Source organism: Henckelia pumila, chromosome 3, assembly GCF_033568475.1.
Source record: "Henckelia pumila isolate YLH828 chromosome 3, ASM3356847v2, whole genome shotgun sequence".
Lineage (NCBI taxonomy): Eukaryota > Viridiplantae > Streptophyta > Magnoliopsida > Lamiales > Gesneriaceae > Henckelia > Henckelia pumila.
Genome location: NC_133122.1, coordinates 19470734 through 19488039, shown reverse-complemented (window position 1 = coordinate 19488039; position 17306 = coordinate 19470734). Strand labels below are relative to the sequence as shown.

Below are 17306 nucleotides of genomic sequence, written 5' to 3'. Positions count from 1 at the left end.
ATATCACATTAACATACCAATTTGGTATGACTTTACACTTAATATAATATTAATATTCGGACGCACGTAACGTGTGCCTTCTATTGTCCTTTTTTTTAACTGAACATTAAAAAAATAATGAAATAAAAAAATGATATTTTTTAAAATAAATATTCATAAAAGGCAAAAACATATAGTGAGTGTGACATTTCTGTAATTACATAGTCATCAAAAGACAAAAAAAATATGATGGATGTCATACCAAGTAGCAAAGCCTCCATCATGTTTAATATAATACTAGTACCAAATTGCACGTATTACGTGCTTATACAGTGCGTTTGTGAATATGCGCGTTGCGTGCTTGTAGGGTTTGTTTTTGCGTATGCGTTTGCGTTCATGTACATTTTGTTTTTTTATTAAATAATTGTAGAAAATAAAAAAATAAATCATTGTAAAAAAATTGTAAACAAAGAAGTCACACCAACGTACCAATTTGACGTGACTTTTAGGGATGGCAACGGGGCGGGTTTGGAAAAACCCAAGACCCACCCCACCAACCCGTGGACCCGTCTCACCCCGCCCCGCCCCGTTGGACCTGGAGGGTCCAATCCGAATTAGATCTGTTGGAATTGTCAAATTAAATAATTTAAATTTTATTAAATAAAAAATTAACAAATCATCATTAAATTTATTTTTTTAATTTATATTAATAATATTTAGGACAAAAAAATATTCCTACAAATTAAAATATATTATTTTTTATTTAATTAATAATTAATAACAAAAAAAATCATAATAATATATTTTCATATTAAAAATATCATAATATATTAAAATTATTTAAATCCAAAAATATTATAAACTCAAATTATGAATAAAATATTGATTATATAATATAAATAATATAATTATATATTATTAATATATATACATGTATATTTTATATTTATATTAAAGTATATTTAACATAAATATTTTTGGTGGGACGGATTCTGGGCGGATCCGGCCAAACCCGGACCCGCATGTGGACCCGCTTGGTCGGGTCTTAACCCGCCCCGCGGGATCAAGTTCAATGCGGGGTTGGTTTTAGACCCGACTCATTGACATCCCTAGTGATTTCGCAATTATAATATTAAAATATACAGAGAGAATAGATATAATATATATATATTTTTTAAAAAAAAATAAAAGTGAAATTGCAGTTCTATTCTGATTTTTCTTTAAAGCGCGTTTGGAAGACGCAACAAGCTCGTCGTTTATGAGATGCAAGGTGTACTGTATTCCTAATTTGTAGTACCAAAGAATCTGGAGGCTGAAATTTCTAAATCAATTTGGGGAAAAATACTCGAAACAAGATATAATACCAAATGGATATTCGACTTCGGATTGGAAGCATTTATTCTCACCATTTATGGACTCTCCCGAGAAATCATACAATTATCAAGCCTATCTGTTCAACGAGGTCTTCACCCCAGCCTAATGGCGACAATAATGGCAGCAAAGGTGTGTTTTTTTTTTTGCTCTCTCGATGGCATTATGCTTATGCATGCATGTGGGTTTCAACCGTGGACCGCTAGATTGTTGATTCCATGTTGATTTCCTTACTCGTAATCAGAATTATTAGTAGGCTAAAGATCAAGCTTTTGGTTAATTTGGAAGAAAGTGCAAATTTGCTAGTTGGTTTTGTCGAGGGGTGAATTTTGTGCGCTTTTCCGTTTGAGGCATATCTAAGCTGGGCATTAGAGCTACAAATTTCAGATTTTGTAGGCAAATTTCTAAAACGTGCTCCAAAACAAATGAAGGGAGTTTTTGTCTTGTTAGCTTAGCATGAGTTTGGAACAATTTGCAGATATTGTGATTGGTAAAGAATTCAAGAATGAAATAACTCTCACGTATTGACCTATATTCTTGTTTTTTGAATCTCGTTTGTTCGATTTGCCTTTTATCCCTGGTGGATGCATGTGCTAAATAATTGGATAATATTCCTATTTTATTTAGATCATGATGTGTACTTGAGCACTAGAGATATTTCCATCAGAAAACTGTGTATCATGGAATTAATCACTCTATTCACGATGTATTATAACTACCAAGGCATTTTTCTGATTCACGATTCACTTACAATGGACTATACTTTCAAGCCATATAAGACATCCGTAGCCGGTTTCATACTCGTGCCTCTGAACGAGTCATAGGCATTGATTCATTCGGTTTTACTGATAACCTCTCTTCGTGTGCTATTCAGCTCAAACCTTTGGATATCACTATCCAAGAATCACTTCTTCAAGCTATTGAAACACAAGATGTTTTTACCTATTGCAAGCCATATATTCACAAAACATCTCAGATACCAATGTTATATGGCTTAAACTTATAGACACATACACTTGGTGGAGTTTTCATGCCAACATACGCATTTCAGTGGAAGCCATGGGAGTGACATTTGTACAGAGAGAGAGAGAGAGAGAGCTTGTGTTTGTGAAGATTTTAGCTCAAGATATTATTGTTTCTCCGTTTTGTTTAATCATAGTCCATAGATAAGATAGACTCGTGAGATTGACAGACACGTAGCCTTTTTCGGAAAATGAAGGCCACTGCACAAACTGAGAGAAGTAAAAATTAACTTGAAAAACTTTGAAGTGTATTCTGCGACTTATAAGTGATGCGGCAATGGATGAGTGTATATAAGGACATTGCATGATTCTATTTAGCCCCTGAAGAAACATAAATACGCTACGATCACTTGTTCTGACCATCACTGGCGGGCAAAGACTAATTAAGTATTTTCTACGTTTTCATTTTGCAGGTGATAAATTCTCAACAGATTGGGACAAAGCCTGGTCCAAATTCAAAAAGCAAGGGAAAAAGACTATTTTCTCAGATTTCTCACCTGACAAGTATGTAAGCTGGAATCCCAAGCGCTCCGAGTTCCCATTATCGGAGGAGGTTGATCCCATCAAAAGAACAGAGAGGTCAAATCTCAGCTTATGGACCAGTCCGAGTTTCACTCTTGCTGGAGCCATTGTCATTGTCACTTTTCTTTTAGTGTACACAATTCTAGCACCGGTTAAGTAAACTTTTCCTCTAACTATTGTTTTGAAACTTGTGTTATTCCTTGTACTGTATATTGGTTGTTATTTTGGTGCACAATCGAGTCAGGAAATTTATAGATTGTATTTACATCTCGTGTTCATTCTTTTTGGTTGATTTTAACAAACGATAGACATTTATAGCATAAACAAACTGTCCCACATTATTTTTAGTTCTTTTTTACCAGATTTTTCATGAAATTTGAATCTATGTTTCGTTCTCTTGTTTTACTTAAAATTCAACTTCCGAAGTCTAGGTCTTGTGGATTTTTTTATGGTCAAATCAATTTAGTGTTTTTTCGGAAATTCCTCAATTGTCCCGATGATCAACTAAATAATTTAAGCTATTAAAAATGAAAGTTGATTTTGGTTTTATTACCCATTTAACTATTAGGTCCCTAAATATAAATAACAAGCGCTTGCAAGAATGTTTCTAGCTCATATATGTGCGTGCTGACAAGATCTAGTGGCATTGGCTCCATGATCCATTGCAATTGCAACCAACTATTTTTACTTTACCAATGAGCTACCTACCAAATACCATAAACAGGATGTGAGTACAAGTTTATTGAAAATTGGGCAACCAAAGACATCGAAAATCTTACATAGTAATTTCTCACAGTTCCATCCTAAAATTCATCTAGTCATCCTGCCCTTTTTCATTCACCTTTAACCTTTCCTCAACCTGGGTATTATTGCCCTGGCGATGAAACTAATTCAGCATTCCATATTTATATCCATGGGACAAGAACTCAGGATTCATTTGAATTTTCTCACTTGCAATGCATACGACACTGTACGTGTGAATGTCGTTGCAAGTTTACCACTGCTAAGTTTACATAACAAGCTTCATGTTTCGGTGTTCCGCCATAGAGCTCTGCACCCTACTAAACACTCAAAATTTGGCCGTTCCCCAAGCCAAAATTACCATATCACCAAATCACTATCAACTCAACCTAGCCTTAACATATGAACCACATCTACAGATCCGAACAGAAAGAGACCTGTTGCAGGTAGTAATGACAGAGAAATCAACACTGGTACAACTCTGATAAAAATAAAAGAAACAAAATTGTTCACAAAGTTGACTTAAAGCATTTCAATAGTTCATAAAAAACCTGACTATCACTCAGCCAAGGGGAAAAAGAAAAGATAATGACTTAAGATCTAGGTTTCTCCTTTTTCTCCTTAAAGAGTGCAAGGAGTGATACACCAGACACCTTCACCACCTTGAATCTGACACCAGGAATATCTCCGACGGCATGCCCTTTACGTCCAAACCCAGCAATCAATACTTCATCCTGTACAAAAAGGATATCAAGTTTAGGCTCTAATTCTGAGGGCAATTAAGCAAATCAAAGCTGAGGAACTCATGACAGGAACTAACATTTTCTTCTATGTAGTTCAAACAACCATCGTTAGGAACAAAAGCTGCAATCTTTTTGCCATTCTTGATAAGTTGAACCCTCGCACATTTACGAATAGCAGAGTTCGGCTGCTTAGCTTCAATGCCACTGCATATGTCAACAAATCGTAAGACTGGTTAAACCGCAAGCCATGTATGGCAAAACTAAGATAAACTAGAAGGCCAGTGGGAACGAAAAATTTTCACATTTTCTCGAGAACAATTCCCTTGGCATGAGATGATCCAGCAAACGGTTTCTTCCATTCATTCCCCAGGTGAGATTTCTTGTAGGCCTTGTCAGCCCACCTCTGCCTTCTGCGGTGGGACATGAGCTTACGACCAGCTCCCATACCACGTGTCTTCCTATATGATAGATAGTAGACAAGATAATGAAGCCACTTGACAAGAATAACATTATCCATGAATGTTTTGGAACAATTTCTTATCACGTGTGGTACATGGAAAGTGCATCATGTCAAATCTCTCACTGCAGAAAACTCAAATTTTGGACTAACAATAGAAGCCTCCTAATCCTAGAAATTTTACACTAGGTCAAAGCACAACCCATGATTCAAAATCCAACAATAACATGAAACTACGAATTCCCTTTCTCCAAATAAATCTTCCATGCACCTTAGGTGCTATATCCCACAGAAGAAAAGACCAGTTTAGTGTCATTAGATAATATCACCACATTGGACAAAAGTAGAAGAAACATCATTTGTCGTCAAATCCACCTACATGATCTTTCAAATAACTTCTTTACCATTAAATTACACGAAACAGTAATATTCTTCAATAGGAAAAAAAATATCAATTGCAATTAGGCACTGGCGGTCGCAACATCCAGTTGTTTTCTTTTTCTTTTCGTACACCAAATGCTTAATCACTTCAGAGCCCAAAAATAAACATCAAATTCTTGATATTAAAAACTGAACAAAACAACACTCAATTTTCTACTTTGACCAACAGTTCATTAATTCAGGAAACACAAACAAAAAACATGCATTCCGGATTTCTGTGCGTACCCCATGATTGCAGAATCGAACGACCGAAGAGATGCGGATAGGGATCAGAAAATGAGGGTGAAACAGCCGCTGAAATCCCAACTACAAAACCCTAATCAAATATATAATTTAAATAGTTTTAGGATGCAGAAGCTCGTCTTTGAGCTCATGGACCTATAACCTTAACCCAGCTAATTAAAGCCCAAATTAATTTTTAGGCCAGCGTAAGAACCCATCTAGTTAACTTAAATAATCTGGATTTCAAGGCCCGAGTCTACTTACTACATGTGAGTTCGTCTTAGTTTTGAAGCCCAAATATTTGGGTAATCAAGCGCATAGTTAAATATGTTAGTAATGGTGGTCCAGTTAATCTCTTGACCATGGGTCTATGTTTCATTATTGTGGTCTAGTTGGTCTTAGAACATGGGCCTATACTAGTCCAGTTCGTGTTTAGCCCATTTTCCTATGTTGGAAAGGTGGTCCAGTTAGTCTTTAGCCCATGGTTCCAAGTTTTAGCATTGAATTTAAAAATTGCGTATTATAATATAAAAGACAAATAATAATGGAAAATTTTGTTCATTTTGAAATGATACGACTAAATAATAATAATATTGGGATCATATTTTTAAAATTTAAACATATATTATATAAGTTAATAATTTTATTATTTTAATGACTATCTTTGTTCTATTAAGTTAGATATAAATTTAATTACATATAAAATTATCATGTTTCATTAATATTTGTATCATATTTTTTAAATTAATATAAGAATTTATTTTCGAGAATATACAAAATTAGTGAGCGATTTTATTATTTTAATCATTATTAATTATATCGACCAATAGTTTTTGTAATTTTATTAGTGAGTGATTTTATTGTTTTTAATCATTACAAATAGTTTTTGTAAATTTATAATTATCTATACAAAGTTAATGAAAAAATATAAAAATAAATATACAATATTTATATTTAATTATTAAAATTACTTATAAATATTTCCTCAAAAAAAAATTACTTATAAATAATATATTTAATCGTGTCATGTCTATTTTTCATTTGGAAGCACACGGTCACAAACCGTGTTGGAATTTTACAATGTTTTGATATTTGCAAAATTGACCAAGAAAAGCCACTGGTAAACTGCACATGTTCTACAAGAAAAACCAAACAAGAAAAATTGCCAAGTCGCCGAGCTAAACTGAAGACATCAACTGAGTTGATCGTTGACCAAAGATCAACCAAAGTAAATGAGGTAAATTGCATTCAGTTTAGGGCGACTGAAATCTAAATGATCAACTGAATCGTTCATCAAACTGATTGCTTGCTTCATCAGTTTACCACATGTGGATAAAATCAATCGTACAAAGACCAAACACCGCATAATCAGAGCACATCAGTGTATGATTTTGTCAGGGAATGTCTGCAGAGAAGACAAGCCAACGACATTGATTCGAATTTGAAAGAACCATTTGTTCAGAAAGTATAAATACATATCTTTGGGGCACTTGAAGACCATTCGGCTTCTTAAGAAAATACTCGCGCATACACTTACAATTGAGGAACGAAAAGCATACTTCAACAATATATTCAAGAGCTAAAGAACACTAGCACATATCAGTATATTGAAGATCATTTAGTGTTAAGTGTCGTATTGTAAACATAAGTGGTTTCTTTAATTTATCAGTTGAGGTGCTGAAAACCTCATTGTAACAAGAAGCAGTCGTGGACTGTGTTCTTGATTTTTCAAGGAGTAGAGTGGGTTGTTGCAAAGGTGTTATAATAGTCAAATTCTTCTAGAGTGAATCCTTCCGAGGTAGAAGAAAGGCAACTTAAGAGTCTTTGAAATATCCGAACATCCATAAACAACCTCAATGCCATTTTAATTTAAGTCTCTTACTCTCACGCACTCACTATCTCAATCAGTCCATTGAATACTATTTCAATCTATTAGTTTGTATTATTTCGAACATTAATTTGTTTGCAAATTAGCATCGACACACGAAAATAAAAGGATTCAGTTGATCAACCTAAACTAAACTGAATTAAGTATTTTTTGGGTGGTAGACTGCTATAGTGTTCTCAGTCGAGCAAAGGAAAAACCCCCCATACCCGATCCTAACAAACTGGCACCTTCACGTGCATTCCGAAAATCTCTAAAGTATGGTTCCTTGTACAGGTTGCATATATCCTAAAAAATTCTAGTTAGAGCTCTCTAAAATTCACTTGTAAATATAAAACTTGTATAGAATCATTTACATGAAAGCATATAGAGTTGTGTAGATGCAAAAAGCTTCTGGAGAGTTAATCTCTACCGTCGGATCAAAACGATCTTATCATTCATTGTATGAATTCACTACTATAAAAGGGTGAAACCCTTATTTGTAAATCACCAAGTTGGAAAACAATAAAAAAAAATTCTCAAAGCTCTCTTGTGTTCCCATTTAAACACTTGTACACACACTTGCACTATAAAGGCTGCTTTACTAGTACTCGCAAGGGACAAAGTTAAGGAGTAAAAGCCGCACGTGATCTTAGAAGGGCTAAGTCTAGAGATGACAACGAGACAAGTTCGGGGTGGGTTTTGCCAAACCCTCAACCCCGGCCCGAAAAGAAAAATATGTTGGAATTTTCATGGTTTTGATATTTGCGAAACTTATCGTTCAAGAAACTACCAAAACTGAAATCTGCAATTGACATCAAGAAAAACAAAGTCAAGACATAATAAAATGATAAGCTAAATTGAGACATCAACTAAGTTGATCTTTGATCATTGCAAAATAGCAACTGCATTCAGAAAGGAAGAATTTTTATCGGAGCAGTTGAACAGAGCTCAATCGGAACAGGTGGAGAAAACTGAGTTCAGTTTAGTAAGCTAAACTAAATCAGTTGACATCAACCCAACCAAGACCAAAACTAATCAAGATTCTAAGCATAATATTCAAATTAACGGAACTCTTGTGGATAAGGCTTTTACGTACAAACCAAGAGCCGAAAGCAAAAACACGACAGTGTACCTTCAAGTCAGGGAATGTCTGCAGAAAAGACAAGCTAACGACCAATAATTTGAATCTGAAAGAGCCGTTACACATCGAGTATAAATACCCATCTTCCGGATATTTCAAATGACTTCTGGATATCAAGATACTCGCATACACATTTTTATAGAAAACTAAATATCTTTAGTGTACCCACATTAGTTGAGTACTAGAGAGCGTAAATTCGAGATTATATCTGAAGAAGCAGAAGAAAACTAAAGAGCACCTCTACATAGTAAAGAGCAATCAGTTTTGAAGTGTTGTGTGGTAACAAGTGTTGTATATCATCAAGTGTGATCAGTTGAGGTACTTGTAACAAGAAGCAGTCGTTAACTGTTTTCTTGAGTATTGTATCTAAGAGTTCTGAGATAGGTCGTGTGTATAAGTTTTAGTCTTGGAGTGGGCTGTTGCAAGTAGATTGTAATTAGACCTGGCCACGGGCCGAGTCCGGGTCAGACCCGTTGGGTCCAGGTTGGTATTTTACCAACCCTTAACCGGTCCGCCCATGGCCGGTTCCGGACCGGGTCCGGTTAAGCATCGGTTTCGGGTTCGGGTCCGGGCCAACCCCTGCAATTTTTTTTTAAAACAAAATCATGGGCTTTGGAAATATTGTTAATCAATTCCATAATGAGTACCGTTTTACCAACCCCCTGCCCAGCGCTTCCCCTTCGAATTAAATTCGAAAGTGCAAGTGTTCAACTTCAAATTTTTTTTTTAAATTTTTTTATACGGCATATTCTTTAAATAAACTCAATCAAATATTTCATATCTCCATAATAAAAATCTATTATATTTATTAAATAAACAATATATTAGAATTTCAACATCTTATATTACAAATCTATTACATTTTATTTTACTTCACTCGCATTTCTTTCCATCGCAGTTCCGGATGTTCCTTCGGTATCATCTTGGACTTCTTCATCACTTTGAATATGTTGTATTCGAGTAGCGGCTTTTAACCAATCATTGAGCAAACATTGGGCTTCCAAATTTTCCGGCATTAAGCTAGAACATCCTTCGTCTAATGTATTTTCTTCAATACTAAATTATTGCTCCACTGCAACTGTTGAAACTGGAAAAACTAGAATTTTTTTTGTCATTGTAGACAAAATTGAATATATTTGTGTTTTTTGCGACCACCATCTCAAAATTTCGATGTTTTTCTCATCTGTATCACTAAAATCAAAAGTAGTGGTAAAATAATTATCAAGTTCCTGACTAGAACTTGAGGATCCTCGTGGACGTTTCGTCGTTCCCTTAATAAAAGTTGTGCTTTAGTAAGTTTATAAATAACATTACTAGTTGTAGTGGATTGTGTTCATGTGAAACAATTTGTCCACCATATTTGATGTTATATTCATTATAAATAGCAAATAAATGACTTTTACTATTAAACAAAATCAATGAGATAGTAGAAATCGTTTCCGCAATAGGCTCCAAAGATTCATAATATAATGTTAACATGTCGCTTAAGCCATCTAATTTAAGTCTAGGATCTAAAACAAAAGTACATAAAAAAATTTCAAGAATGAGCAAAAAATATTTTTCCCATTTTGCTTTCATGACTAGAATACATTGAGATAAAATATTATCATTAGATTTAACATGTACATGAAAAATACAAGTAACGTTGCAACAATGTGTTAAAATTAAATGTGAAGTAGGATAATAAACACCAGATAATTGGTCACTAGCATCATTAAACACTTTTAAAATTTCACAAAAACTAGTGCATATGTTCCATTGATTTGAAAACAAATAAATATCACGAGCTTGAAAAAATTGATGAAAAAATTTACATAATAAATTTTTATATTCAAAATAGAATAATAACAATTTATATGTTGAATTCCAACGAGTTGGAACGTCTCGTGCAAACCGTTTAGGCTTCATACCATTTACTCTACAAATTTTCTTTTCATTGCTTCATAACTTGGGGATGCGTACATAAATAATGAATAGCGTTCCGAATTGGTTAAATATATGTTCCTAAACTTTTTAGTCCATTTTGAACACACAAATTTAAAATATGATATGTGCATATAATATGAAAAAATTTTCCACCTAGTGATGTTTTACATATTTCAATAAGCTCACTAATACTAGAAGTATTTGCACTAGCATTATCAAAAGACATTGAAAAAACTTTAGTAGTTAGACCATATTCTTCTAAAATAACAAATATAAGTGGAGAAATATTTTGTGTCGTGTATGATTCGTTGAAACATCTATATGCAAGCAACCTTTTTTTAATGTTCTAATTATTATCAATCCAATGACATATAATACTCAAATATGAACAACTTTGCCAATGATCACTCAAAATATCGAAACACAAAGAAACCTTATTATTCAAACTATAAAATTCCTTAATTAATTCTTTATTTTGATCGACAACTAACTTTTTCATTGTGCGTTTGAGACTATTTCTTGGAATACGTCTAATAGAAGGATTTGCACTTGTAGAAATTCAATTTTCAAAAGATAATTTATCACTAAAGCTAAAATAAAGTTGTTCAACCGCACAAAATTTAGCCGTTTCTTCTCTAAATCTAGCTTCGTTATATTTAAATAGTTTAGATTCACTACCCGATTGAGAATAGAATGCCGGAATTTAAGTTTGAGCATGATCAATCCCAATTTCCACCGGATGATTTTTCTCGATATGCCGCGTCAAAGTTTCATAACCACCTCCTAGTTTAAATTTGTAACATTTCGAACAATATTTGCATTTGGCTTGCAAATCACCGGAGGGAAGCGTCGCCTTTTCGAAATGTTTGGTGAAGATATCAGGTGTCGGGAGAGGCACCGCTCAAGTTTTTTTTTGAGAGGCCGCCAGATCGTTCATACTTTCTTGACTTGCATGATGATTTGGTTGTTCAACTTGTTGTCTTTGTTGCGCCTCTTGTCGAAGTTCTTGAATTTCATCATCGGAATATTCAAGATCAAAGTCATCGAAATTGAATTGAGGATACATGACCTCGGGTGGTATGATGCTCTTTTCCTTTCCTTTTCCTTTGTCACCCCTACGACTTGGTCCCGCTACGGAAATTTGTATAAATATAAAATTGGAGTAATTATGAAAATAAATCAACAATTGACAATAAACCAATAATCGAGACTTGATATTTTTGATAATTCAAGAAATTAGAAGGAATTGAGAATGGAGAGAATGAAGAGAAAATTGTGTAAACAAAATTAAAGGGGTTGTGGGTATTTGTAGATTAAAAAAATAGATTTTTTTTTTAAAAAAGTTTCCGGCAGACCCGACAGGTTCGCCGGGTCGATCGGGTTTTAACGGCCACAAAATCGTGGCCATTGAGAGCTTCAACGGCCACTTGATTGTGGTTGTTGGATCATCTGGGTGCCCATGGGGGTGCCAGGTATCCAACCCGCCGGGTTGCCGGTTTTCCAAAAGGAAAATTGGGACCGGAACGACCAATTGCGGGTTCGGTCCCGGTTCCGAGTCTAGCCCGTTGACCAGCTTAACCGGCCCATTGACCAGCTTAACCGTCCCGTTGAACACGGGCCGATTCCGGGTCCAAACCGGCCCTTGACCAGGTCTAATTGTAATAGTCAAAGTCTTCTAGAGTGAATCGTTTCAAGATATAAGAAGGGGTACGTAGGAGTCTTTGAAATATCCGAACATCCATAAACAAACTTTGGTGTTCTTACTTTCAGTTTATCACTCACACTCACAATCCATCCAATCTTAGTTCAATCTGTCAGTTGGAATTATTCGGCACATATAATTATTTGTCAATTGACATCGACACACGAGAAGAATAGAGATCAGTTGACTAACTTCAACTGAACTCGATCTATAATATTTCGGGGTCAACTGCTGCAAGGACATAAAGAAAATCAGTCTACCAGCAACACCCCCCCCCCCCCAACAAACCGATCCTATCAAAATAGGACTCGGAACCGGACTCGTCTCGCCCCACCCCGCCTCAAAAGTTCAAAACTCGATGGATCCAACCTAGGTTTGGACCCGCGAACCCGTTAATATTTCATTTTAAAAAAAACTTTAATAATTTATTATTTATAATATAAATATATATATATATATATATACATGCATATATATAATTTTTAGGGGTGGAATAGGGTCGGAACCCGTCCCGTAAACCCCTTATCCAACTCCCGTCTCGAAAAGAATCGAAAAAATTTTTTTTCTCCCGATCCCGTACCCGAAACATTTTGGGACCCGACTATTCGGGATCCCGTCGGGTAGGGAGAAAAAATCCCAAATTTTTTTTTATGTTCAAGATTTCGTTCAAAAAGTAAAAAAAAAAAAGTGATAATTTTATTAAATATACTATTTAGAAACTTATATTTATAAATAAAAATAAATATTCAACTTAAAACATATAATATTAAAATATTTCGGATATTAAAACTTCAAAGTTTCTGCCACCCCTAATATTTTTATGTATTTATATGAAATGTATATATAGTATATTACTGTATATATATATTTTAAATATATATTGTATATACATAATACTATATTATATAAATATTATATTATTATTATATTACTATATATATGTGAGCAACCACCGTGAGCACCAATGTGAACACCTGCTGATATGTCACTTACCTATTGGATGTACATAATGCCATGTCAGCAGATGCTCACATGGGTGTTCACGGTGGTTGCTCACCATATCATTTCTCTTATTATATATATTAAATATATATAATATAATATATTTTATATAAATATATAAACATATATACGGGTGGGTCCACCCAAACTCGAGACCCACCCCGGACCCATCTCCGGATCAGTTGACCTAAACCTGCTCTTCATCGATACTCGTTTGACCGGTTTTAGAACGGGGCCGGGTTCATTGCCATCCTTAGCTAAGTTCGTGACATCACACACTTGCATCCATGTTGAGAAATCTTCTGAACAGCTTTATCAGGAACTGTCGACAGTTTTCTGCAGTCAAGGCATCCGTAGCAGATTCATGACGCCGCCTCCGCGGTCACCATTTTCGGGATTATAATGGGTTCGGTGCCCCAGCGGTGAGTTTCAACCGATCTCAATTCCTGACCTGATTGGATGTTTTGGGGGTGATAATCTATGGTGTAGAGAAGATAAATACATGAAAATTTCAAAAAACTGTGGAAGAAATCAACTCAAGCCTGCAAGAATCCACGGCACGCCTACATGAATCCAGCACATGCCTGCAGGAGTCCAACAACTGTTTTATTGAAACCAACTCACGTCCTGAAGAATTAAGTCAATATAAAGAGTGGATTGATACTGTAATGTCCAAAAAGTCCACTAGCTTAATCACGATAAATTAATTAAATTATATGATTTAATGCATGATATTTAGAATATTTAATTGTTATGTTTAATTATGTGATTTATTTGAATGCCTGCAATTTTATATAAAATGAATGATTTTTTTAAAGTTTTCAGATTGGTAATTAATTTGGGATCGTAGGGACGAGTCTAGCCTTCGAGCAAATTAAGAAAATATTTTATTTAAATTAAGTTTAAGTGGATGCAATATATTTTTATTAATGTGGGGAGAGTTAAAGTTTTTAAAACTTTTAATTGTAATTAATGGGCTATGTTGGAAGCCCATTAGTCACAAATTTTTCAAGCGTTCAGAATTTTATTCTTAATTCTCATTTGAACGCTACCTTTCTCCTCTCAAAAAAAATTTCACGTTCCAACACTGCGATTGTAGTAACCCAGATTCAATTTTAAGATAATAATATGATAATCATGATTAAGGGTCCAGTCTAAACTGCTGAACTGTGGAGCTGCTAAACTTCAGCTAGGGAATATGAGCAGCTAGGGAATCTGCTGCTAGGGATTATATAGCTAGGGAATATGAGCAGCTAGGAAAACATGAGCAGCTAGGGAATCTGCTGCTAGGGATTATACAGCTAGGGATTCTTTAGCTAGGGAATTCTCTTGCTAGGGATTCTACAGCTAGAAAATTCTGCTGTTAGCCTGTTAGGGAATTTCGTTACTAAGGAAGTTCGAAAAGCTGCTAGGGAATCCCGAACTGCTATTAAGGAATCCCGACCTGCTGCTAGGGAATCCCGACCTGCTGCTAGGGAATCCCGAACTGCTAATAGGGAAGCCCGAACCCTCCAGGACAGGCAGGCAGGTGTGTGGACGCTTGCATGAATGACAGTTGGCGCCTAAGCATGAGCTGTCAATAATGGTAGTGACTCAGCTCAAGCATCTGATACGTGGAATGCTTATAGGAGCTCGGACGTCTCGACGTCAGCTCAAGAATCCCGATCACCCCAAATATTTGTCTATAAATAGGAGCAGGGGATTCAGTTATTTTTCACATCACTTTCATCTCACTTCATATCTTTACCCGGAAAAGAGTAGCTCGGGAGCTCGGGAGCTCGGGAAAGAGTAGCTCGGGAATTCGGGAAGGAATAGCTCGGGAAGGAAGAGTTCGGGGTCGGACCAAGAGGCCAGGTCAGGTCGGGTCGGACTTGAGACCAGGTCGGGTCGGGAGTTGACCTAGGACAGCTAGGGGTTGTCTTTTTCCAGCTTAGTTCATACTTCGGTGTTAGGTACATACACATTGACTGAGATTGCCAGCGAGTATACATGTTTATATGTTGCATTTATTTGGCATTATTATGTGGCATGATGTATGTTTTACCGTTTTTTATATTCATATATCATGTGCACATACACGTTGAGCCTATACCTTGTTATACCTGATTATAGAGCCGCTCAGCTCTATACTCGATAGTCTGTCACTGAGAGTACCGCGACGGCGGGGACATGTATGTCTGACTACTATGGTGTATTAGATGAGTGTGGTTGCACCCAGAGGTTGATCTGTGCGATGGCAGCACTCATGTGGCGCCGGTACTGAGCATGACTTTTCAGATGACCATTTACCAGTCATTATGTTGCATGCATCATATACATATGTTTACTCATGTTTATGTACTGGGCGTTAGCGCTCACGTCCTAGTTGTTATCTTGGACACCCATTCCACGGGGCAGGTCGCAGGATGGACGGAGCCGGTAGCTCGAGGCAGGATTAGGGAGCCAGAGCTTTTCAGGGGATTTTATACAGCATGATTTGTTTAGCTGTATAAATGTTTTAGACAGTTTATTTTAAGCATTTCAATATGGTTGTATCACTACAGATTTAAGTCTGGATATATTTTCCTAAGTTGTTATGTAAATTATGAATTATGTTTCCGCACGTTTTTACTCTGTTAAGAATTTTGCTGTATTAAGTTTAATGCATGCTATTAGTTGCCAGTTAGTAGGTGATTTCATGCAGGGTCTCTACATTTTTGGTATCAGAGCATGCATGGATTTTGGGATTAGTATTTGGGATTTACTCTCATCTTAAGTAATTATTGCGCATTTGGGATTTTAATGTGCAATTCTTTTCAAGATATGGCTGACGAGAGTCACGGTAGTGTTGTCCAGGGAGGTGGTCATCATCATCGTCACCATCGCCATCAGGATGATCGACATCGTCCTCATGAGGGTAGACGTCGTTACTCTATTAATAAGTTCATGCAAGTAGGACCGAAACCCTTGTTGGGAGGTGAGAATCCTGAACAGGCAAGAGGTTGGATGTCTAAACTCGAGAGTGCGTTTCGAGATTTCGATTGCACTGAGGAGCAGAAACTGGAAGTTCTAGAATTCGTTCTAGAGGATCGAGCACGCTTATGGTGGGATGCCAAAGCTACTCAGGCACGTACTGAGAGAGGACAGGTGACTTGGGGGGATTTCTGTCAGCAGTTTCAGAAACTGTATTTTCCTCCAGCTGTTCGTCAGGAACGATCTATGGAGTTGCTGACTCTGAGACAAGGATCAATTACTATTGATCAATATCAGCAACGATTTCTTGATCTGCTACCTTTTAGTCCTCATATCAATGACAATGATGCGTCCAAGTATGATATCTTTCTGCAAGGCCTGAATCAAGATATCTACTCACAAGTTGTCGTATGTGATAATCCGACATCTTATGAGACTTTGGTGAACCGTTGCCGTCAAGTGGAGAACAGAAATAGGCGGGCACTGTTGATGATGTTAGGACAGCCTAGTGGATCTCTTGGGCCTAGGGCTCAATCTGTTGTGCAATCTGGACCTATGTCTTCTTCTACTACTACTACTACTTCATCTGGTTCTCGTGGTTCACGAGGTACTTTCCGTTTCGGGAAAAAGAAGAAGAAGAAGAAGAAGAAGAAGAAGAAGAAGAAGAAGAAGAAGAAGAAGGAATTTTGCAGCCATTGTGGTGGGAAGCATCCTGCGGCTTCGTGTTGGAAGGCTACTGGTGCTTGTTATATTTGTGGTGAGCAGGGACATCTGCGGAGAGATTGTCCTCAGCGCATGGGTTCTGCTAGTGGATTGGGATCACAGGTTGGATCTCAGGCTTCTACTTTTCCACGTCAGCAGAAAGCACCACAGAGTTCTTCTGGTTACCGTCCACAGACTCAAGGGCAGGTATTTGCTCTGTCTCAGGAGCAGGCTTCGGAGGGAAGCGATCGCATGTTGGCAGGTACCTTTCTGTTATGTGGTATTCCTGCACTTGTCTTAATTGATACTGGAGCGTCGCATTCCTTTATTTCTAGTAGTTTTGTTACGAGACATAGATTACCTTATGTATCATTAGATATGGATTTAGTTGTATCTACTCCGCTGGAGCAGGAGGTAGTAACTAAGCGTCTAGTGATGGGTTGCCTTCTAGAGTTTGAGGGTAATGTGTTATCAGCTAATCTGATGATATTAGCGATGGAAGATTTTGATTGTATT

At 36.3% G+C, this 17306-nt stretch overlaps 2 protein-coding genes across 2 annotated transcripts; one reads left to right on the top strand and one right to left on the bottom strand.

Moving 5' to 3' along the window:
* The first annotated feature begins 1243 nt into the window (after positions 1–1243).
* Positions 1244–3172, top strand: LOC140893200 (uncharacterized). Its single transcript, XM_073302263.1, has 2 exons — positions 1244–1482; positions 2786–3172. The coding sequence occupies exons 1-2, from the start codon at positions 1347–1349 to the stop codon at positions 3052–3054; spliced, it is 405 nt and encodes a 134-aa protein (XP_073158364.1). The 5' UTR covers positions 1244–1346; the 3' UTR covers positions 3055–3172.
* A 948-nt stretch (positions 3173–4120) lies between these two features.
* On the bottom strand, positions 4121–5630 carry LOC140891846 (small ribosomal subunit protein uS12). The gene is made up of 4 exons (XM_073300508.1): positions 5502–5630; positions 4681–4836; positions 4456–4582; positions 4121–4369 (listed from the first exon to the last, which is right to left on the bottom strand). The coding sequence occupies exons 1-4, from the start codon at positions 5504–5506 to the stop codon at positions 4229–4231; spliced, it is 429 nt and encodes a 142-aa protein (XP_073156609.1). The 5' UTR covers positions 5507–5630; the 3' UTR covers positions 4121–4228.
* Between the last annotated feature and the right edge of the window lie 11676 nt (positions 5631–17306).